At 48.2% G+C, this 24843-nt stretch overlaps 1 protein-coding gene across 3 annotated transcripts in view; it reads left to right on the plus strand.

Annotated features, from left to right (window-relative positions):
• The window catches only part of ZFAT (zinc finger and AT-hook domain containing), a 156640-nt gene that overhangs the window by 81151 nt on the left and 50646 nt on the right, over nt 1-24843 (plus strand). For all 3 annotated transcript variants that reach the window (XM_005215319.5, XM_002692602.7, XM_010811924.4), the window contains 4 exons: nt 3660-3747; nt 4668-4817; nt 6424-6597; nt 20126-20214. In XM_005215319.5, the coding sequence (XP_005215376.3) occupies nt 3660-3747; nt 4668-4817; nt 6424-6597; nt 20126-20214 (501 nt within the window). The remainder of the gene's footprint in view (nt 1-3659; nt 3748-4667; nt 4818-6423; nt 6598-20125; nt 20215-24843) is intronic.

Genomic DNA, 24843 nt, shown 5'->3' on the forward strand with positions numbered 1-24843 from the left:
CAACAAAGTCTTTCAGATTTATTGGGCTCTCATTTTCACAGGCTAAGCTCTGTGCTCAGCACATAGTGTGTGTTTTCTTTTGATAAACCTTTTTAGAGCAGTTTGAAATGCATTGCAAAACTAAACAGAAAGTAACAGATTTCCCCATATACCCCCTGTCCCCCCACATGCACAACTCCCCTCCTTTTGACACCCTGTATCTTAGTGCCTTTACTACAGTTGATGAACCTGCATTGACACATGGAGTAACACCCAGAGTCCGTAGTTTACGTTAAGACCTGGTCTGGGTGCTGCACATTTTTGGGGTTTGGACAAATGTGGAATGATGCGTATATCTCATGAGAGTATCATGCAGGGAAGTTTCACGCCCCTAAAACTCCTCCCTGCTCCTCCTCCTCACCCCTCTCTCCCTCTGCCCCCTGGCTACCACAGATCCCTTTACTGTCTCTATCATTCTACCATTTTCAGAATGTCTTCTAGTTGGAATCATGTAATATGTAGCCTTTTCACATTGGCCTTTTTTTTTCTCTCATCATTATGCATTTAAGTTTCTTATACCTCTTTTCAAGGCTTGAGCTCATTTTTTCTTAGAGCTGAATAACAGTCCGTTGTTGAGATGTACCACCATCTGTCCATTCGCATACCAGATTGCTTCTCAGTTTTGGCGGTTATGAATCAAGCTGCTTCATCCGTGTGTAGGTTTTTGTGTGGACGTGAGTTTTCAGCTCATTAGGGTAAAAAGCAAGGAGTGCAATCGTTGAATCTTACGGTAAGAGTGTTTTAGTTTTGAGAGAAACCGCCAAACTGTCTTCCGGAACGGCTGTCTCACTTTGCATCCCATTCGGAATTAGCGAGAGTTCCCACGGCTCCGCGTCCTCGCCGGCGCTTAGCGTTGTCCATGCTGTAGATTTGAACCATTCTGTAGGTGTGCAATGGTGTCTTGTTTTGAGTTGGATTTCTCTGATGACATAGGATATGGAACGTCTTTGCACATGCTTACTCGGCATTTGTATATCCTCTTGGTGGGGTGTCTGTTGAGGTCTTTGGCCTGTTTTACCAGATGTGTCCTTTGAAACTATTTTCTCTCAGTCTGTGGCTTGTTCTTTCATTCTCTGGACAGTGTCTTTCCCTGTCTATCAATTCTTTTTCTTTTTTCATGGGTAACGCCTTCAGCGTTGGCTCTGAAGTCATTGCCGCACTCCAGGCCATCCAGGGTTTCTTCTGTGTCTGCTAGGAGTTTTATAGTTTCGCATTTTGCTTCTAAATCTGTGATCCAATGTGAGTTAATATTTGTGAAAAGGTGTCAAGTTTTTGTCCAGGTTCACTTTCTTCTTTTTGCACATGGCTGTCCCATTTCAGCATCATGCTGAGATAACTGTCTTTGATCCATTGTGTAGCATTTGCTCGTGTGTCAAAGATCAATTGACTGTATTTAAGAGAGTTTATTTCTGGACTCTGTTCTGTACCATTTGATCTATTTGACTTTCATTTCACCAATATCACACGCTCTTCGTCACTGCAGCTTTATAGTCTGTTTGGAGGTTGAGTAATGTCAGTCCTCCAACTTTGTTCTTATCCTCTACCATTTTGTGTAGGCCTCATATCTTTTGCATCTCCTTATAAACTTCATAATCAGTTTATCAATACCCAAAAAATACCTTGCTGAGATTTTGATTGAAATTACATTGAATCTACCCATCAGATTGGGAAGAACTGTGGTCCAGACAACATTGAATCTTCCTATCCTTGAACATGGAATCGCTCTCCATTTATTTAGTGCTTTGATTCTTTTCATCAGTTTTGAAGTTTTCCTCATATAGATCTTGTACATATTTTGTTAGATTTATTTATACCTATTCATTGTAAATAATGGTATTTATTTGTGCCATTTCATTTTTTGTGTGCTAATGTAAATAGTTCTGTGTTTTTAATTTCGAATTTCACTTGTTCATTGCTAGCATATAAAAAAGCAACTGACTTGTATATTAGACTTATACCTATAATTTGCCACAACTGCTTATTAGCTCCAGGAGTATCTTTGTGTATTCCTTCAGAATTTCTTCTTAGATGATCATGTCATCTGCAGACAAAGACAGCTTTAATTTCTTCTTTCTCAATCTCCGTATCTTTTATTTCCTTTTCTTGTCTTATTGCATTAGCTAAGATTTCAGGTATGATGTTAAAAAGCAGTGCTGGGAGGGGACATCCTTGCCGTGTTTCTAATCTTAGTGGGAAAGTTTCTGGTTTCTCACCATTAAGTATAATGTTAGCTATAGGTTGTTTGTGGATTTTCTTTATTGACTTGAGGAAGTTCCTCTCTGTTCCTGGCTTATTGAAATTGCTTATCATGAGTAGGTATTTGATTTTGCCAAATGAATTTTCTGCTTCTATTGATGTTATCATGTGACTTTTATTTCCTAACCTGTTGATGTGATGGATTATATTAATTAATTTTAGAATGCTGAATCAAATGAGATAAATCTGTCTTGGTTGTGATTTATAGTTCTTTTAAAACATTTTGGGTTTTATGTGCTAATATTTTGTTGAGGATATTTGCATCTGTGTTCTCAAGAGATACTGGTTTGTCATTTTCTTTTCTTGGACTGGGCTTGGGTATTTTCTTTCTCCCATAAAGACATGGCATTCTCCCTCTTTCAGGTCTCCGTCCAAATTTCCCCTTCTCCTAAAAACACCAGTCATATTGGATAAGGGCCTGCAATCTCATCTTAACTAATTACATCTATAATGACCACATTTCCAAATAAGGTCACATTGAGATACTGCGGGTTAGGAGTTCAACATGTGAATTTGTAGGGGACAAAATTTGACACATAACGTCCACTCTCTGAAAAGTTTTTCTGTGAAATGGCATTAAAGTGACCATTAAAGTGAGAGGAAATGTGGATGAGCTGTACAGCGTACTCATTCACCAAAGCTCCTCCCTAACTGAGGATGTGGCTCCGCAGGCAGGCGGGTGATGGCAGTGCAGAGTGAGTGCCTTCCCTGCAGCCCGGACGGGACATGGCCTGGGAGTGGTCAGGGCCTGAGGTGGGCACCCGTATGCTCCAGTTCCAACACCAGCTCTTCCTCAGAGTCCTGGGGCTCGTCACCCTTGGCCTTGGTTTCTAAATCTGTAACAAGTAATAACGCGTGTCCTTCAAGAGTGGTTGTGAGTCTCAGTAAAATAACTCACATGCACAAGCGTCTTGAGCACTGGAGGGAGAAATGCACGTCGGGTCCTGGAGATCATTGTACAGCATGGTGTCTGTAACCGACAGCACGTATGGTACACCTACAACCTGCTAGAGGGCAGACCTTGTACTAAGTGTTATCGCACACGTGATAATCTTGATAAAGGAGGGAACTTTGGGAGATGGAAATGTTAACGACCTTGATGGTCTTAGACCCTGAGGCTGAGCTCTGCTCTCCGCTGGCCCAGCCACATCCACAGGACTGTCGTTTCTAAGGCCAGTCCCTCCCTCCTGAAAGGGAGGCGAGGCCACTGCCCTGCTACCCTCGAGTCCCTGGGCCGTGCAGGGCCAGCCGTGGGCACTGGGAAAGGTGTCCGTGTGTCTCGCTTTGGTGTTGGTGGTGGTATTTTTCCACAGACCCTGAGTTTAAATGAGACAGTCCATTGATTATGCTCTCTTTCTGTTAAGGACAAAAGGAGTTATTCTTGTCCTGTGTGTGAAAAGTCTTTTTCAGAAGATCGGTTGATAAAGTCACATATCAAGACCAACCATCCCGGTAAGGTTATGCATCTCAGAGTGGGAGACCGATTTTAAAAATGCTTATGTTTATTTTAAGATACAGCGTTGTATAGCAGCTATGTTAAATGAAACTAAAAGAGGGATGAAGATATGAGTCCATTCAAGGGGAGGAGTTATCTTTACTTAAAACTCAGGTGTTTATATAACGATTTACTTTATTTTATCATTTTATCTAGTTTTCAAAGGCATCTGGCCCCAGTCTTGTGGCTCTCCTCCCCTTTTTAAAACTGTGCTGCCTTCCCAGGTGGCGCTAGTGGTAAAGAACCTGCCTGCCAATGCAGGAGACTTAAGAGACATAAGAGATATTCGATCCCTGGGTCAGGAAGATCCCCTGGAGAAGGAAATGGCAACCCACCCCAGTATTCTTGCCTGGAGAATCCCATGGACAGAGGAGCCTGGCGGGCCACAGTCCATCGGTTCGCAAAAGAGTCAGACGTGACTGAGCGACTCAACAACAGCAACAGCCAGTTGACACAAGACTTTCTTTGTTGCAGTTGGGTTGTTTGAAAGAAGTTGTCATGTCGCCTGAGTTCCTTGTGTTCCACAGGACACCCCTACCCCAGGACACTGATTCGCTGGGGAAGCCCAGTCTTTTCCCCATATTTCCCATATTCTGCTTTTGTCCGACTATTGCCTTGTCATACTGCTCTCTACCGCTCACATTTTGTGTCAACAGGAGTCTAGGTCTGAGAGACTTGCTTAGATTCTGGTATAAAATAGCTTTTTAGGCAAAATTTCTCTCCCATGACCCCACAAGGCACAACTTAACTTGCTGCCTCAGAGCTGCCAGGATTGACTAGGGTGGGGGGTGTCCAGGCTGTGTCACAAGGCCCACTTACCTCTCACTGGAACCACAGTTCTTTGGCTGCTTCTGGTTGTCATCTGCTTTTCTTCTAGAGGTTTCCATGAGCACCATCTCCGAGGTTCTCGGGAGGAGGGTCCAGCTGAAAGGGCTCATTGGCAAGAGAGCCATGAAGTGCCCATACTGTGATTTCTATTTCATGAAGAATGGCTCAGACCTTCAGCGTCACATCTGGGCTCATGAAGGTTCGTGTCCCTCCATCAGAACAGAGCTCGTGTGTGGTTTTAGAGCTGCCTGTGGGAGTTCTTGGGGCTTCCCTGGTGGCTCAGTTGGTAAAGAATCCGCCTGCAGTGTGGGAGACCCGGGTTTGATCCTTGGGTTGGGAAGATTCCCCTGGAGAAGGAAATGGTAATCCACTCCAATATTCTTGCCTGGGAAATCTCATGGACAGAGGAGCATGGTGGGCTACAGTCCCATGGGGTCACAAAGAGTTGGACACCGTTAAGTAGTGACTAACACTTTCACTTGGGGTTCTTTAGGAGGAAGCCATGTTCACACCCCCTGCAGCTAGAGTTCTGTTTACCTACTGCAAAAATGTGTCTGTCAGCCAGCTGAGACCAGTGATTTCAGCTGTGCATGGCTCAGTTGCAGTGAGCAGAGATGTGCAGTCTTCATGGCCTGCTGGGAGCTATAGTTGAGCAAGTCACCACAATTTCTGTGCGGAAAGTGAGCTTCAGGAGAGCAGGGACCAATGCGCCAGCCTGGTCGTGGCGGTGACCCTGGTGGTCTCCCTGATGCCCTGTGTGTGGGGGCGTTGAGGAGGTGCTGGGGTGCTGGACGAAGGAATGCCCTGAGGACATCAGACTCTCTGATTCCCACGGGCAGGGGAGAGCTGGGTGGGGACCGAGCAAGGGAGAAGGGAGGCAGCCCCTGCCTCAGGGTGCTCGCCTGTGCAGAGAGGCGTGGGCCACGCACGGGCACTCGGGGCAGCTGATGGTCGGGGTGCCATCAGAGACAGTGGGGCTGTGCTTCTCCCCCTGGGAGGGCACGTGGCCTTCCCAGCAAAGAGGCTTGGAGCCCTGAGGCTGGGGGCTGGCCGTCCTGTGAGTTGGGAACCCACAGTGCTGCAGTCAGGAAAGCAGGACAGCTCCCCAGGGGGACGGATGAAGTATTTTCTACAATCTGTGATCAAATGAACGGTTCAGTAAAGAGGGCAGGACACGGCAGAAGGAGCTGAGACCAAAGCCAAGGTTGGGAGATACTTTTTCGTGGGCCCTGGCCAATAGTTGGGGAATGGAGGAGGACTAGCCCAATGGTAAGGATGCCTCGGCAGTGGAGCCGTCAGCCCTGCAGCAGCGACGAGCGTCGTAAAGCTCCGCTTGCCTTATGAGCTGAAACACACTCTCACGTGTGGGCCTGCACGCCCGGGCCTGGCGACTTTTGCCAAGGCCCTCGGTTAACGCTTGTCAGTGTAACTCAGTTCAGTGGAATGAACGGCCGCTGCTGCCCGTGCTTAGCGTCTGTGCCCTTGGAGATCACAGACCGTGGGGAGGGGCTGTAAGGCACTCACTGTCATGTGTGGTGGACGGTACAGCAGTCATGACAGGGGATTCGGGGGCACCGATTAGGAGGCGAGGAGGAGTTCTGCTGCAGGCAGAGGTGGAAGGGCATTGTGGTTGGAAGGAATAGCGTGGGTCGGAGAGAGGCCTTGGGGGAGCGTTCGCCGTGTGCACTGCTTTATTCACAGTGGACAAGGGGAGGTGTGTGTGTAGACATGTATGTGTATGCATTCCTTCAGATACACACACACACGTATACATCTGTTTATCTCTGTTTTTCCTCCTCTGACAGGTGTGAAGCCCTTCAAGTGTTCCTTGTGTGAGTACGCAACTCGTAGCAAGAGCAACCTCAAGGCTCACATGAATCGTCACAGCACTGAGAAGACCCACCTGTGTGACATGTGTGGCAAGAAGTTCAAGTCCAAAGGGACGCTGAAAAGCCACAAGCTCCTTCACACCGCCGACGGTGAGTGAGTGACTCCACAGCGAGCTTTTCCCCCTAGGACTGTGGTTTGAGGCGGACCTCCCAAGTCCGCCTACGCCATGGTTGTGTGTGGAGCAGGGAGGAGCCAGGGTCTGGAATTTCTCTTCTGAAGGAGGGCAGAGTGACCTCGCCTGCTTCCTCAGTGCCCCGGGCTCTGTGCTGACCCCACCTGTGCTTGCTGGACACTTACTGCACGTGTGTGTGTGTGTGTGTGTGTGTGTGTGTGTGTGTGTAAGCACGTGCATGCATTTGTGGGGGGTGGGCGTGGAGGGGACTCTGCCCCAGGGAATAAGGCATCCTCAGAAGACCTTGATCTGGAAGTTTCAGTCCTGTTCAACCCTCTCTCCGCACCCAAGCCTGATGACCTTGAGGAGCTGCCCTGACTATACCTGGTGTGTGTCCCAGTCACCAGGAAAGTCATCTGGCAAGGAGCCAGAGAGACAGAGAAAGGCAGAATTGCACAGTTGTTTTAGGAAGACATGCAGCTATATGGTAAAAGAGCTATCACATTTAAAATTCTCCTTTAAACCGCAGTCTTATGAGGGTCTTCTCAATATTCCATGTAATGAGATTAATAAACTATACCAACGAAATGTTATTTTAGCACAATTACGTACAAAAATCGGAGTCTGCTGTAAAAACTGAAGTGGTTTCAACAGAGATTTTTATTTCAGTGCACAGAGGAGGATCCTGCCAGTCTGCTCTGCCTTTAATTTGAGGTGGTTCTGGGGTCTGTTGTGTGTACTGCCAGTGAGCCCGAGGGGCTCAGGGAGAAGCTGAGGGCTTAGCCCGGGATCCGTCGGGACTTAGGATCAGGTTTGCCTTGGGCTGCACCAAAGCCAGAGCCCTGCTGTTCATTCAGACTTAAGCAGTGTGCTGTAAATTAATAAATCCGTAATCAAAATAATTAAAAATACAATGACAGTAAAGCCATCGTATCCTGAGTAATGGAAGCATTAAGTCGTGTAATTATTCATGAATTCTCACACCTCCGCCAGCAATAAGCCTCTCTGATGTTTCTTGACAGGGTAAGCATATTATTCCCTGAAGTCCCAGTGATGCCCCAGTTACGAGACTCAGCTTCCCCCAGAGCCAGGGAGGTCTGGCGTGTCCCTGGGCCATTGGGGTGGGATCTGGAGGGCCAGGAGGGGCACCGTGGCCTCCTCCTGGCCCCGAGCTCTGGGCTCGGCCCTGAAGGGCGTTGAGACAATGGCACTCACATCTGATTGGGCATCGTGGACAGGCTGTCGGGTCTTGGGGGCATGAGATCAGCGTGAGCACCCATGTCCCAGCCAGCATCCTCGGGACACTCAGCCCGTCCCTCCTGTCTCCCCGCCCGCTTCCCCGAGTTCGTCGGCAAGGGGGAGAATTTAGATGGACAGAGATGTTTTTCTCATTTAGTTGTTGTTTCTTTGGGTAAGCTGCTGCTGCTGCTGCTAAGTCACTTCAGTCGTATCCGACTTTATGTGACCCCATAGACGGCAGCCCACCAGGCTCCCCTGTCCCTGGGATTCTCCAGGCAAGAACATTGGAGTGGGTTGCCATTTCCTTCTCCAATGCATGAAAGTGAAAAGTGAAAGTGAAGTCACTCAGTTATGTCCGACTCTCAGCGACCCCATGGACTGCAGCCTTCCAGGCTCCTCCATCCATGGGATTTTCCAGGCAGGAGTACTGGAGTAGGGTGCCATTGCCTTGTCCGTTGGGTAAGCTAGGGAGCCTCATGAGCTGTTTGGCAACTTCTGAAACAGGCTTTGAATCCTCGGGGAAGTGTGCTCATATAGGGCCTGGCTACCTTGATGAGGCTCCCAGCCTGTAGCCGTAGGGTTCCCGCTTTACTCAGAGCCACACGTGCCTTTAGAGCTGGCCTGAAATGATTCGGTTTTCAGTGCAGTTGCAGCAGTGATAATTCCTTAGATTGCTCCACAGAGAAGCTACGTTGGAGCAGACAGCTGGAGAGGCATCAGTCTTGCCCGCTTCCACCTGGTACAGTGACCTGGGTCCACTGACCTCTCTGCGCCTTGGTTTCCTCCTAGGGAAGTGGGGATAGTTGTGCCTCCCTGTCTACTGGATGTGAGGGTGAGCTGCAGGCGATGCCCTGCTCCTTGCCCAGGCCTTCTTGTAGCCCCTTGACTCAGTCTCCTTCCTGGTGCCTCCTCAGCTCCGATCTCCATGCTGAGGACTCTTCTGTCCGCAGCTGCCCCCTCAGCGGTCCTGTCTGCTGCATGGCCTTACACACAATTTTTGCTGCACTGGGTCTGTTCCTGTTCAAGCACTTTCTCTAATTGTACCGACTGGGAGCTACTCTCCAGTTCCAACTCACAGGCTCTCGAGCTGGGGCTCAAGGGTTGTGGAGCTCAGGCTTAGTTGCTCCTTGACAGTTGGGATCTTCCTGGACCAGGGATCAAACCCATGTCCCTTGCACTGGCAGGCGGGTTCTTATCCATTGTACCAGCAGGGAAGTCCTTGGGTATCTTTTAATTAAGTAAAAAGGAACTGAGTAATTATCTTTTCCTTTACCTGCTTATGGATCTTAATTTTTCACGTGTATTGGCTTCTTTAAACTGATCAAGCCTTATTTATTCATTCCTATTTCCCAAAGGAGCTCATTACTGTGCCTTAGAAGTGATAAGCTGGAATGGGTGACAGTTTTAGTTAAAAAGATTTGCCAGTCGACATGTACAAAGAGAGATATTGATCTATAAAGGGCCCGATTAAACCCTTTGCATGTATGCCAACAGGTACAAGGATTTAATGCAGAAATCGTGCTGGTAACACATCTCCTCACTTTTGACTTTAAAGAGTGTCTAGACACATGTTGCGTGGTCTAGAGGTTTGAACATGATTCTGCCCACCCAGAACAGATGGGAAAGGTTCAGTGGTGTAGTGCCTTTGTGTTATGTAATCAAACAGGAATTCTCTAATCATGAAATGAAAAGCTCTTTGAAGTTCAGTGCTAATTCCTTTGGGTCCCCTTCTTCCCCCAATCCAACCTTCCCTCTTACACTGGAGATGAAGAAGTTTCCTGGTAAAATTTGCAAGGAGGAATTACCCAAGCTTCAAACACTCTCGTGTGTGTAGTAATTGGACAAGTGGAGAGTTGAATATGGAAATGAGGTCTGAGCGGAGGATGTACCGCTTTTCCCCTTGCTTCTTCAATTTATAATAAGAGATCCCATGGCTCCACATTGAAATATTCTAGGAGATTTAAGTCCGGAGTTTTTTCAAGGTCCTGTTTCCTCTGAAAAACACAATCATTCTAGGGTAAAGTACCCCTACTTATCTGTGTCCTCTTTACTTCAAAGAACATGCATTCTAGAACCAAGAAGTTAAAAGAATATGGTACTTGAGCAGCCATTTGGGTAATCTTAGCAAGTCCACTGACGAGGCTTCGGTGAGCCTGGTCTCTCCGAAGCGTCCTTCTCCTGCTCTTCCTGCCTTCCTGCTGGAGAGAAGGTCAAGGGTCATGGGTGGGAGTGGGGCAACAACAGGAACACAGTGGGTTTTTTCTGTGACTTATCTTCACGGGCTGGGTCCTGGTGATGGGCAGGAGAGGGGAGGGCTGACTCCAGGATCCAGGACACCCACTTCTCTGGGCACCCTGCCCGGGGCCACCTGAAGCTCTTTTTCTGAGGTTTTTATGAACCATAAGAGTAACTGAACTCATACTCTAAAATGAACACACAGGTTTAACTGTTGAGTTAGGCTTGGTTACCTACAGTCTCACCTGGTCAGAGGAGTCTCAGCTGCAAATACCTGGCACAGTGTCTCGAATTTAATCCAGGTCTGGTGCCACGGCCTTCCCTGGTCTTTTATAGCGCTCTGCCTTCTGTTTCTCTCCCTAATGCTGATCCATTCCTCCTGGTATCAGAACCGATGTACTAATTACAGAGAATCATCCGTCCCTCGCTACGATTGCTTCAAGTTCAGCTGCTAAAGTGCAGAGACTTCTTAAACAGTCTTTTTATTGCTGTAGCTATTGCTGTTCTGAGTTGCCATTGCACAAATTACTGCAGATGCCAGAACTGGGAAGATGCGTTTCGCTTTGCAAAATGCCTGCTGCATGATGCCTGCCTGCGATGCCTCCCGCAGGGTGCATTTCTCACTGGAGGCAGCCGACCCGTGAGTGCCAGGCTGTGTGGAGAGGCAGTGCAGCAGAGTGGGTGAGACCTTGGGTCCCTGGGGCAGTCCTGGGAAGGAACCACTTCCTGCCTGCGTGCCCTTGAGCAGGTGCCTCGTCATCCCTGTTTGTAACTTGGTGTCGATGATGATTCCTACGAGTGCAGGTGCGTTCATTTCCCGTGGCTGCCGTAACAGACCGCCACACATGTAGTGGCTTCAAACAACAGGTTTACTATGTGACAGCTTTGGAGGTCAGAAGTCTTAAAATTGAGGGGTAAGCAGGACTGCCTTTCTTCTGGAGACCCCCTGGGAGAAACTGTTCCTTTAAGCTCTCTGGCCTCTAGAGGCTGCCTGCATCCTTTGGTTTGTGAGCCCCTCCTTCATGTCAGCCAGCACATAGCTCTCACTCCCTCTCTCCCTGTGCTTCTGTCATCAAGTCTCCTCTCTGAGTCTGACTCCCCCCACCGATAAGGACACTTGCAGTTTCATTGGTCCCACCTGTATAATCCAGGATCATCCCCTAACTCAAGATTTTTAACTTGATCCCATCTACAAAATCCCTTCTGTGTATAAGGTGACTTAACAGTGCAGGAGATGCAGGTTTGATCCCTGGGTCGGGAAGATCCACTGGAGGAGGGCATGGCAATCCACTCCAGTATTCTTGCCTGGGAAATCCCATGGACAGAGGAGCATGGCTGGCTACAGTCCACCGGGTCGCAAAAGTGTCAGACAGAGCTTAGTAACTAAGCAGCACTTTTGGGGGAAGGGCACGATTGCCTTAGCACAGTGGGGTTGTGGGGAGATTAACTGGGCCCCCACACACTGAGTGTGTCTGCTCATTCTCAGCACTGGGCGTGTGTGCCTGCGCTCTTAGTGATCAGTATTCCCATGTACCCCGCCACCTCAGCACAGGGTGGGCTTCAGCACAGGGTGCACCTCGACACAGGGGGCACCTTGATGCAGGTGCAAATAGATGTTGGTGGTGATTAATCTGGATCACCTGTATCATTTAGGAAAGATCAAATTCCTTTCTCTCAAATATTCCTTCACTAGGAAGGGACAGCGCAATAGTTAATATTTGAAGAGTATCAGTTTTGAAAAGGGTAAATGCAGTTTTCTGAAAAATTTGCTTATGCAAAATACCACCTTTTTCAGTAAGACTGGATAAACAGTCATAGAAAGGCATTTTCGCTTTTATGCCTCCTGGTATTTTTACAGTTTATACAGATTTTTTTTTTCCTCTAAGTATTTTAGTGCTTCTTCAAGTTTAAGGTACACACGAAGCTTGATTTGGCAGGAATTGCTTAACTTAGCAGATATTTCAAACATGCTGCCTTAAAGCGTGTTTTCCATCTCTGTTTTGTGTTCTGATGGAATCCAAATGCCAGAAGACAAGGGGACAGTTTTATTTTCTTCTGACAGTTTAAGGTTTTTCTGCCATTCCATTCGTCCCTGGTTTTATATAGCGCTCTATTTAAAGTGACTAAGCAGCTGGAGCCATCCTCGGGGAATCTCATCAAGCCAGATGAGGGTGTAGTAGGAAACAAAGGAAGACAGCAGGTGTGTGTTTCTTTTCCTTTTTTTTTAAAGAATTTTTTTCCCGTTTTATTGAAATACAGTTCACATATAATGTTGTATTAGCTTAAGGTGTACAACATAATGGTTTGATATATATATATATTATGAAATGACTGCCACAGTAAGTTTATTTAACATCCATCACCTAGTTATTTGGGGGCAGTGTATGGTTTTCTTTTTTCCCTCTCATTGTTACAACTGACATTGTGGGGAACTTTTTCTTGCATATAAACCTGTCCTTCTTTCGAATTAATTTCCTAGGACGTATTTCCAGGAGCAGGAGGGCTGTTCCACTTTGGTTGTTTTAATCATGCACCACACTTCCAGCTTTCTTTTCAAAAAATGACATCAGAAACTTAGCAGTGTTCCCGCTGAACTCTTTCGTTTTTAGCATCACATCTTATTAAACATCTTCAGTTTCTTAGTTCAGTGGATATCAAATATTATCATTTCATTATACTTTTTAGTGTTTTGATGACTCATGATATCAATCAGGTGAATTAGAAGCGGGGTCCCCAACCCCTGGGCTGGGGACTGGTACCTCCTGTCAGATCATTAGATTAGAAATTAGGTTAGAAATAAAGTGCACGATGGATGTAGTGTGCTTGAATCATCCCAAAACCCCCCCATCCCCAATCTGTGGAAAATCTGTCTTCCACGGAATCAGTCCCTGGTGCCAAAAAGGTTGGGGACTGCTGAATCAGAGGATTTGATGGATTAAATCAGTAACGTGCATGAGGAATCTGTAACGTTGACTGGTTCCTGGCACTGTGTGTAAACTTCTTTGCGGTCATTGAACTTCTTTTGATTAATTAAATTGGATTTGTTCCTTTCTTGAGTGCGTTGTTTTTTCATGCCCTTTCTTCTGTGTTTGCTTTGAGAAGTTTTGGTGTTTTTTATTCTCGTACTCATGGATTCATTCAACAGCTGTATTTGCCGGGCCTCTTTTGGTTGCTGTTGACAGAAGCTCACTTGAGGTCACTGAAACAGAAAAGGGACATTTATTGTATCCTGCAGAGACTGTCCCTTGGACTGCAAGGAGATGAAACCAGTCCATCCTAAAGGAAATCAGTCCTGAATATTCATTGGAAGGACTGATGCTGAAGATGACGCTCCAATAGTTTGGCTACCTGATGTGAAGAACTGACTCATAGAAAAGACCTTGATGCTGGAAAAGATTGAAGGCAGGAGGAGAAGGGAATGACAGAGGATGAGATAGTTGGATGGCATCACCGACTGGATGGACATGAGTTTGAGTAAACTCTGGGAGTTGGTGATGGACAGGGAGGCCTGGTGTGCTGTAGTCCTGGGGTCACAGAGAGTTGGACATGACTGAGCAACTGAACTGAACTGCAGAGACTTAGACGTGTGTGTGTGTGTGTGTGTGTTTTAAGATTTTTTTTTTTTTTTTTTGATGTGGGCCATTTCTATAGTCTTTATTGAATTTATTACAGTACTGCTTCTTCTGTTTTATGGTTTGGTTTTGGGGCACATGGGGTGTTAGCTCCCTGGCTGGGGGTCAACCCTGCACCCCTGCATTGGAAGGCAAGGTCCTAGCTGCTGGCCCATGGGGAAGTCCTGGGGCCCTGGTGTTTGGGTTTCTCCTCCTCAGGACTGTTGTTGCCGCCTCTTCCTGTGTCTGGGCCCCGTCACCCTTCAGTCTTAGCTTGCTAGTCGCTTCCCCACGGAGGCCTTCCCTGATGGCCCGGCCCCACGGCCCGGCCCCACCCTGGCCCCCTCCTCCCCCACCCTGCCTTGCTGTGCGATCCCTCCCCCGCCTACTGTGACCGGTCGTGGTCCCTTATCTTCTGGTGCACGCCGGCCGTGAGCCCCAGAGGGGCACGGGCTCCCCTCATCTCCCGTCTGTGCTCCGGGCGCACGCCTGGCCTCGCACCGTGCCCCCTCCCCCTGCCGTGGCCCCTCAGGGAGAGCTCGTGGGGTGGAGGTCTTCATCCCTCAACCTTCGCTCCTCTCGGCCTCCTTGTCCTGATGCTCTCTCTCTGTCTCCCTTTCCAGTTGGTTTGTTCACTTGTTTCATCCACAGAGTGGACGTCTAATGACTGACATCTCCTGAGTTACATGCTTCAGATCCCCACAGTTCAGGTTCCTAGCTCCATCGGGTCACTGTCCACTGTGGTCCCATCATCTGCAGCTGCGGGTGCGGGGCATGGCGGGCGGAGGGAAGGGGGTGTGGGGATGGAGAGTGGGGGAGGGGCGGGGGGATGGCGGGCGGGGGGAGGGGGAGGGCACGTGGCTGAGCAGCCTCCTGCTGGGACGCTCCTGTCACCAGCACTGCCAGCACAAGGGCATAGGATGCAGCGTCCACTCTCCTGTTCCCAAAGTCCAGCCACCTTGCGAGGGCACCACAGGGACCAGGGACCAGCCAGAGACGACTCCATGAGCCACCGCCCCACCCCCCAGGTAATTAGGCATTTTGGATACAGCAACAGGGAATGCCAGCAGCAACCAGAGAGAAAACACAGATTCCCCCACCGTCATGACGCTGAGTGAGAAACAAGACAAATCCATAAGACTGGGGTGCGGGGCTGAGGGGGGCAGTATTTTACAGCTGCGTTATGAAGATACCTCAAATACTGAGAAATGCAAATATGAATATGAGGTGGTTTAATTTCAATGTGAAAATGTCACAAAATGAGGGATGTCAAAAAAGAGGAATCTTTTCTTTTTCCTCTCCAATGTAGGTCACATTGTGTTCATTTTTTTTTTTAACTTTTTATTTTACATTGGAGTATAAAGCCTTTGACTGTGTGGATCACAATAAACTGTGGAACATTCTGAAAGAGATGGGAATACCAGACCACCTGACCTGCCTCTTGAGAAACCTATATGCAGGTCAGGAATCAACAGTTAGAACTGGACATGGAACAACAGACTGGTTCCAAATAGGAAAAGGAGTACGTCAAGGCTGTATATTGTTACCCTGCTTATTTAACTTATATTCAGAGTACATCATGAGAAACGCTGGGCTGGAAGAAGCACAAGCTGGAATCAAGATTGCCGGGAGAAATATCAATAACCTCAGATATGTAGATGACACCACCCTTATGGCAGAAAGTGAAGAGGAACTAAAAAGCCTCTTGATGAAAGAGGAGAGTGAAAAAGTTGGCTTAAAGCTCAACATTCAGAAAATGAAGATCATGGTATCTGGTCCCATCACTTCATGGGAAATAGATGGGGAAACAGTGGAAACAGTGGAAACAGTGTCAGACTTTATTTTTTGGGGCTCCAAAAAAACTGCAGATGGTGACTTCAGCCATGAAATTAAAAGACAATTACTCCTTGGAAGAAAAGTTATGACCAACCTAGATAGCATATTCAAAAGCAGAGACATTACTTTGCCAACAAAGGTCCATCTAGTCAAGGCTATGGTTTTTCCAGTGGTCATGTATGGATGTGAGAGCTGGACTGTGAAGAAAGCTGAGCACCGAAGAATTGATGCTTTTGAACTGTGGTGTTGGAGAAGACTCTTGAGAGTCCCTTGGACTGCAAGGAGATCCAACTAGTCCATTCTAGGGGAGATCAGCCCTGGGTGTTCTTTGGAAGGAATGATGCTAAAGCTGAAACTCCAGTACTTTGGCCACCTCAGGCGAAGAGTTGACTCATTGGAAAAGACTCTGATGCTGGGAGGGATTGAGGGCAGGAGGAGAAGGGGATGACAGAGGATGAGATGGCTGGATGGCATCACTGACTCGATGGACGTGAGTCTGAGTGAACTCCGGGTGTTGGTGATGGACAGGGAGACCTGGCGTGCTGTGATTCATGGGGTCACAAGAGTCGGCCACCACTGAGCGACTGAACTGAACTGAACTGATAGCTGATTAACAGTGTTACGTTAGTTTCCAGTGTACAGTAGAGTGACTCAGTTATACATATACACGTATCTATCCTTTTTCAAATTCTTTCACCATTTAGGTTATTATATAAGACTGAGCAGAGTTCCCTGTGCTATACAGTAGGTCCTTGTTGGTTATCCATTTTAAATATAGCCGTGTCTACGTGGATTCTTACGTAGCTGTGATCCAGGGCTTTGGGGTGCACATCTAGGCTCTACTACCAGCTACTTCACAACCTGACAAGTTGCTCAGCTTCTTGTTCCTGGTTCCTCTTTTGTAAGAGGGATGTCCTACCTGTGTCCTGGGCTCTGGGGGGCTGGTTGAGATCAGACAGATCAAGTCCTGGCACAGCTGTTGACAGCCAGCAGCTCAGTACTCAGAGCTTGCCAGGCATGTTGTGTGAAAAATGAATGAAGTTTTTTTTAAAAAAGCCCCACCTCCTTTTTCCTTTGTCATCATTTCTTTGTCTTCCCGGGCTGCTCTGGGACTCACACTGACACAGCCATTTGCTGTGCATTGCCCAGCCCTTTGAGGTCACACTAACCTCAAGTAAATTCTGTGTTTCTAGCCGGCTCTCCCTGTGATACCCAGGAGTATCTCAATGGAAAGCAATTTGATAGTCTCAAATCATTGTTTTTTTGCGTTTGGTCATGTGTCTATATTGCATTATTTTAATTAGGCAGCAAAAGATTCTGTCCAGTGCTCTCCCAGGCCTGTTTGGTGGGGGCGTCAGCGGTTGCTGGAAACATTTGTCATATTTATTGCCCGAACTCTGTGCCTTGTAAGGGATGCTCTTAGGAGCTGCCTTCTCTCCTTGTCTCTTGCTGAGTCGTGGGAATATATCCATAAAAGGCTGACTCTGGCTCTCCAACGAGGTGATTCCATTTATTCATTTCAGGCACTAATCATTTTTAGTACTTTGTCTCTTACTCTTTGGTCCAGATGTATTAGTAATGAGTGAAAATATTTATCAATGTGGAGAGTGGTTTTATCAGCTTTCCTCCCCACACTGTGCCAGTGGGGAACCCAGACACCGTTCTGCTCAGGCTGCCTGGCACAATAATGATTTTCTGGGTGAGTCACACGCCAGCAGGGAAGTATGATTGTCTGAGTTTAGATAGGAGATGTACAGCAATAGATGGCCTTCTGTTGAAAAAAGATGATACTGTGTTCAAGAAAAGGTGTTAATTGCTCTCTTGTTGTTATTATTCAGTTGGTAAGTTATACCAACTCTTTGCCACTCCTTGGACTGTAGCACGCCAGGTTTTCTTGTCTTTTCACCATCTCCTGCAGTTTGCTCAAACTCATGTCTATAGAGGTGGTGATGCCATCCAACCATCTCATCCTCTGTTGTCCCCTTCTCCTCATGCCTTCATTCTTTCCCAGCATCAGAGTCTTTTCTCTTCCCATCAGGTGGCCAAAGTATTGGAGCTTCAGCTTCAGCATCAGTCATTCCCGTGAATACTCAGGGGTGGTTCCCTTTAGGATTGATGGACCTCTGTCAACACAATGTTATCTCTGCTTTTTAATATGCTGTCTAAGTTTGTCATAGCTTTTCTTCTAAGGAAATTGCTCTCCAATTATGACTGATTTGCCTTAAGCATGAAAAGGTTTTCCTCAAGCTTTGGACTTGCAGAATTAGTAGAATCTAGAGCTTGGGGGTCATTCACCTGGAATGACAGGTATAGTTGCCGTATTTCTGTTATTTCTATATTTCTGTATTGCTGTTAACTGTTTTTCTGTATTTCTGTTAACTGTTTCCCTTTTGCTGCTCCTATTGAAAGTATTATTCATGTGAGTTGTCCAGAATTTCCTTTTTGTTTCTTGCCCAGCTCAGTTTGGTAAAATGCACAGGCTAGTTTCAGTGTGTGCCACGCATTCAGGCACTAGGAGTGCCAGAATGAGTAAGACACGGTTCCTGCCTGTAGGTGGCTGATGGCAGGTGGCGACGATGCCACAGAGCCGGGGCATTGACAGAGTGTGTGGAATGCTGGCTCCTCGCCTGCTTGTGCCAGAGGTGTTGATCAGTTTGAGTTTTGTGTTAAAGTGAAGAATGACCAGATGCCAGGAGACAGTGCATCCCAGGCATGTAAAGTGTTAGCAGAGGCTCAGGGGTCTTAGACGGCAAAGGCAAAACAGGAGGTCAGAGAGAGGAGTCAGGAGGGGAGAGTCAGTTCTGGTTCTGGGAACCTTCTGTGCCCCAGCCCTGGAACCTCAGCTTTGACCTGTTGTTGGAGTCATTGGAGGGCTCGGCAGGAAGGTCTGTGGGCGTTTCTGTGTTAGATCAGAATGGAGGATGGGGCTTCAGGATGGATGGATGGATGGTGGAGGCGGGGAGAGGGTGGGTGATGGATGCGGGGGTTACCTGAAGACAAGGAAACTGGTTCATAAGGCTTTTACCACTGTCCGGAAAGCAAATGATTGGGGTCTAAAACCAGTATGGAGGTTTTAAAAACAAAGGGAAATAGAAACATATTAGGAGTTGAAATCAGGTGCTAAAAAAATGAGGGGAGTGCAGCTGGGGTCGTGGTGACGTTGAGGCAGGCTGCAAGGTCTCTAACTTGGGTGATGAGGTGAGTGATCCCCTACAAAGGTCGGAAGTGGAACCCTTTTCATGGGTGAGACAGTGAGTCTGGATTAGAACAAGTGTGAGTGTAAGATAGGTTTTGATATCAAAGTTTTACAAAAGAAGGAGAACGGGAGTGTGGCTGGGGGACTCGGACTGCAATGTGTAAAGGGTGGAGATGGAAGACAGTGTCTCCAGTATGCAGAGAGGGAACAGAGAGGCACGGAGGGACAGGGGGAGCATGGAGTCGGAGGCGCAGAGGGCTCCCTGAGCACGGCCCAGCGCAGAGCCACGTGCAGCGGAACCTGTGGGAAATAAGGGCTGAAATCTGCCTTCGGCTTGGTTGGTTGGCATCGTTGGTCACTGGTCACCTTGGTGAGACAGGTTTTAGGGTGAGCTGGTGCCATCTCCAGAGGGTGGGTTCAAGAGCGAGTAGGAAGGGAGCATGGAGGCTGCGGGGGGACAGCTTTTTCAGCCAGCTTGTCGCGAAAGGAGAGGTGGGCGCGTCGCCAGAAGGGGCTGGTGTTCCTGTGGTACCATGTTCAGTGACCGTGGTGCTTGTCCCTGAGTAAAGCTCAGCGGCCGTTAGGAGTTCATGACGAGCGATGCTGCCATGAGAAGTAGGTCACCTTTATATTTGGTTGCATGTTGCTGTTTTTGCAAGTTGTTTTATTTTTCCTCATCGGGAGGTGAAAAATGTAGCCTGTCTCATGTATCTGTCGATTTAATACATGGGCTTGTTTATCACACTGCTGAATGTTTACAAATTTCTGAAACGTTAATCCTCTGTAAAGGCTGGTATGTCACATTTCTCTGTCGTTTTCTCTCTCTCGAAATCTGCCTTTTATCTCCCCCTCGAATCTGCCTTTTACCTGCATTGTTGCTTAGTCGCTCAGTTGTGTCTGACTCTTTGTGACCCCCATGGAGTGTAGCCCACCAGGCTCCTCTGTCCATGGAATTTTCCCAGCAAGAATCCTGGAGTGGGTTGCCGTTTCCTTCTCCAGAGGACCTGCAGGGATCGATCCTGCATTTCCTGTGTCTCCTGCATGAGCAGGCAGATTCTTTACCACTGAGCCACCTGGGAAGCTCCCTGCCGGAGTTGGGAATTCCCAAACACAGATCTCTTCTCTGGCTGAAGGGCATTCTGCAGCTCCTCCCAGCTCTCGGGCTGGGGTCCCGGCTCCTAGGGAGACCCTGTGGCCCCTGGCGTCTGACCCCCACTTCTCCCCCCGCCTAGGCCGAGCCTGCTGCCTCGTGCTTCCCTGCCGGTTCCCCCTGAGGTCCTGGGCCCCACCCGCCGATGGCCTGGGGTGTCCCAGGGCCTTCATTCCCACCCCAGGCACACGCAGGGGCTGTAGCCTGAGCCTGCTCACCTCCTTCTCCTTCTCTTCAGGCAAGCAGTTCAAGTGCACGGTGTGTGACTACACGGCTGCCCAGAAGCCACAGCTGCTACGGCACATGGAACAGCACGCCTCCTTCAAGGTAAGGGCGCCCGGCCGGCAGAGCGGACCTCCGGGTCGGAAGTGCGCCGCTTCTCAAAATGAAGACAGGGAGAGCCTCCTTCCCCTCCCCTTCCGGGCTGAGCCAGCCCGCTCCTCGTGCAAGTGTGGCACTTCTCTGTACTTCGGGAACCAAGTCCTGGAAGAGCGTTGCGAGGATGCAGACTGGAGAAGAGGCTTACTCTTGCTGCAGTAAGATGTATAGAATAGGCTTTTGGACTTGTGGGATTAGGAGAGGGTGGCATGATTTGAGAGAATAGCGTTGAAACTTATACATTGCCATATGTAAAGTAGGTAGCCAGTGTGAGTTTGATGCATGACGCAGGGCGTCCAGAGCCAGTGCTCTGTGACAGCCTGGAGGGACCGTCACAATATTGGAATTATCCTCCATTTAAAATGAATAAATAGATTTAAAAATGTGTGTATCTTAGAAAAACCTGGCGTGATTTAGAGCAAAGAGTATTTTTTTAAGGACAAGTGTGTGCACTGTCAGATCCTGGATTGCCCTGATGTAGCAGGTGTGATGATGCTGGGCTGGCAGGCGCTGGTGAGAGAGTTGGAGACACCCTCACATGCCTGGCATGGCACCAGCCTGCAGCAGGGACTCTGGAGACCCTGGCTCTCCTGATCTCTGCTTATTCTCGTAGTACCTCCAGTTGACGTTTCTTCCACGTAGATGGTAATTCCCCGGGACCACGGCTTATGGTGGTTACTGGCAGCAAGAGCTCTGGTCCCGTGAATTTGTTTCATAAAAAGTACTGCTCAGCACTTGGCAACTTGACCCTTAAAATCAGTGCTGCTATTGCTGGCATGCACATTTGGAGATGGGAACACTATGCTCTGAGATGTTTGTTGAAATCATGTCCACCTCTAAGTCCCGGTAGAACGTGAAAGGGACTGTGGACGGCCACACTTGGAGGTTGCATTTATTGAGCATCTCCTGTGAGCCCGCGTTGTGCCAGCAACTTCACCCACCTCACTCTGATTCCACACAGTAGGCGTCATTGCCCAGATTTGACATCTGAACAGCCTGCATCTTTGACAAGTGACCCCCGTGAGTCTTGACTCGATGCCCAGATCCACAGACTTCAGTCGCTGTTATAATCTCGGCCAGCCTGTGTCAATACCCCTTCCGAGGTGACACTCCCTGTCAACAAGCTTATCTGATGCTCAGAACAGCCTTGGGGTGAAGTCACAGGAAGCCCATGATCCCTCCTCTTGTCGTTAAGAAGCCAGGTGGCTTGGGGTGGGAACTGTCCAGGAGGTGAGAGAGCCGGAACTGGGGCTTGGCCTCGGGGTCCCAGGCCTGGGCATCCCTCACCAAATCTCAGCCCTTCGCTGTTGGCAGAGAGGGGCCAGTTGGGGCATCTGAGGCTGCCATGCCTGTCGATTCTGTAGCTGCTTTAGCGTCAGTATTGAACACGGGTTTCTTAGGTGGGACCCACATGTCACCCAGCGGGAGTGTGAAACGTCTCAATCGGGATGTTCTGTGTTTGCGTACATTGTATGTAGTGAAAGCTCAGGGCTTTATGTCCATTCCACATCTCTTAGACGTGTTTCTTTGAGGAAGGACTCCGGATTTCCCTAGACGGGTGCAGTGACAGGACTAGAGGATGCACGTCAGGGCGACTTTCACTTCACAGATGAGAGACGTGGACCCGGGGAGGCTGATTTCTGGCCTTGCTGTTCCAGAGTCGGAGCTAGACTTCTAATCTGTTCCTCGGTCTCAGTGTGGAGCATCTTCCCTTCCTAACCAGACATAGCTGAAAGGTTCTCTGCCTTGAAATCCTTGTGGATTTGTTCCTCAGAGTTTTACATCTCTGGTTTGTGTGCAGAAGAAGTGCATTTGGGGATGGTTTAATTGCAGGTGTGTGTGGTCTCCATCACACAGCTGCGCTGGGGGGCTTTGGGAGCCCCACTAAGCTGGAGCCCAAGTCATGGCCGGTTTCCCTTGGGCTCCCTATGGATGTAGGCATAACCCCCAGCTGAGTGGTGCCCTTGCTGGGGGTGAGGTTCAGTCTGAGTGAGAACCAGTGAGTCAGTCCTGGGCTCCTCCCTTCCTTCAGGTCTGGGTGCTCTTCTTGTAAACACGTGTGTAAATCATGCTTCTCAATTGCTTGGGGCCAGCGAGCCAAAATGAAGCTGATGCCTGCCAGCTGCCCTCATCCCAACAGTAATTGTCCTTTTCCTTTCCTCTCGGCCCATTAGTTTTCCATTACGTTGTTACAGATTACCTCCACCTTCGTAACTTAAACAGCACAAGTTCATTGTCTTAGGGTCTCCTTGGTTCAGAATCCCAGCATGGGCCACCCTGGGCCAGTGTCTGCGTGACGTGCTCTTCCTTCCTTGCTCTCTGGCTCCTGCAGGCTGTCCGAAGGCTCGTGGCCCCTTCGCCTGTCTTCAGAGCCAGTGGCCATCCTCATCCTTGTCCTCCTCTGATTCTCTCCTGCCCCCTCTTCCAGCTCTGTGGACCCTTGTGACTGCAGCGCATGCACTTAGATAACCCCGGACAGTATTATCTTAGAGTCAGAGGATCAGTAACCTTGGTTCTACCGGAGTCTTCATTCCTTTTTGCCTTATACATGAGGTTCCAGAGATTAGGACATGGCTGTCTTTGTGCTTAGTCACTCAGTTGTGTCCGACTCTTTGGGACCCCATGGACCGTAGCTTGCCAGGCTCCTCTGTCCATGGCATTCTCCAGGCAAGAATACTGGAGTGGGTAGCCATCCCCTTCTCCAGAGGATCTTCCCAACCCAGGGATGGAACCCGAGTCTCCTGCCTAGCAAGCAGTCATCTTCAGGGAGGGTGTTATTCTGCCCCTGAATTCCCCTCCTATTTTTCCTTCCTCTCACATCTACTCTGTGGTAGAAAAATTTTCATGCATGCCAATAAAACATAGCATGCATCTCCTGCTTTCCCTTTTCCTACCCTCAGTTAGCGTGATGAAGAACTCAAGCCTTGGTGTTTTCCCATCCCAGGATGAGACTTCCAGTCTTGGGGCAGCATTGCTCATCCGTTGCAGTGGGCTTGCTAGAGGAAACCAGTTTGCCTCTCTAGACCTGGATGTGTGACTTTCAATATATAATTTCTATCAGGAAACACGGTAATAAGGGCAGACTCCTGTATCACCTTTTAAAATTACATGATATAATTTATGTATTTTTTAATAATGAAATGAAAATATGTTCACTAAATAAGATTTGGAAAATGCTTTCTGCTCCTTTTCCCTGGAGGAATCTTTGGTGATATTTTTAGACACAATCGAGGTCACACCGTAAATGAGTATTTTATTTTTTTGATGGGGATTAGCATGTTGGCTTTATCAGTGATAAAGCTCTATTGGAGAACGTGGCTTAGACAAGTGGCCAGATGGTTTGCTAAGAATACCCCACTCCTGAGTTTGAGTAATCTCAACAGCTAAAGGCTAGACTGGGGCACCTACATGCTTTAGGCATTGTACATATTGCCTTGCCTTTTTAATGGAAAAACTTTTTTTTATTTTTGGCCATGTTGGTTCTTCGTGGGCCTTCTCTAGTTGTGGTATGGGAGCTTCTCACTGGGGTAGCTTCTCTTGTTGTGGAGACAGGCTCGGTAGCTCGGGCTGCGTAGTTGTGGCGCGTGGGCTTAGTAGCCCTGCAGGATGTGGAGTCTTAATGGAGCATCAGGGATCGAACCCGTGTTCCCTTTCTTGGCAGGTGGATTCCTAAGCACTGTACCATCGGTCCAGTATTGCCTTTTTTTTTTTTTTTTTAATTGTCATTTCATAGGCCTTTCCTCATTACATGAAAATTCACTTATTAACTACTTTTAATGGCTGCGTGAGGATGAGACTCATAGTTTTAATTAACCATTCCCTTCATAACTGCACAGTTTGGTCATTCCCAGTTCTTGCTGTTTTAAGTAGCCCTATAGTGGTCATCATCCCCAAAGCATTTCTGGTTCAGTTCAGTTGCTCAGTCATGTCCGACTCTTTGTGACCCTATGGACTGCAGCACGCCAGGCCTCCCTGTCCATCACCAACTCCCGGAGTTCACTCAAACTCATGCCCATTGAGTCAGTGATGCCATCCAGCCATCTCATCCTCTGTCTTCCCCTTCTCCTCCTGCCTTCAATCTTTCCCAGCATCAAGGTCTTTTCCAATGAGTCAGTTCTTCGCATCAGGTGGCTAAAGTATTGGAGTTTCAGCTTCAGCAACAATCCTTCCAATGAATATTCAGGACTGATTTCCTTTAGGATGGACTGGTTGGATCTCTTTACAGTCCAAGGGCCTCTCAAGAGTCTTCTCCAACACCACAGTTCAAAAGCATCAATTCTTTGGCACTCAGCTTTCTTTATAGTCCAACTCTCACATCCATACATGACTACTGGAAAAACCATAGCCTTGACTAGATGGACCTTTGTTGGCAAACTAATGTCTCTGCTTTTCCATGTCACCCTAAATTGCATGGACTGTGAAACACCAGGTGAAGCCTGCCAGACCACTGAGGATCCACACACAGTGAAGGTGCTGTGTGTGCTTCTTGAAGCTGTAAGTAAAGTGCACTCCCTAGGGTGGAGCTGACACCTAACCTTAAAGATATGCCAGGGAAGATGCTCGGGCGAGGGGAACCAG

The sequence above is a fragment of the Bos taurus genome, chromosome 14 (genome assembly GCF_002263795.3).
Source record: "Bos taurus isolate L1 Dominette 01449 registration number 42190680 breed Hereford chromosome 14, ARS-UCD2.0, whole genome shotgun sequence".
Lineage (NCBI taxonomy): Eukaryota > Metazoa > Chordata > Mammalia > Artiodactyla > Bovidae > Bos > Bos taurus.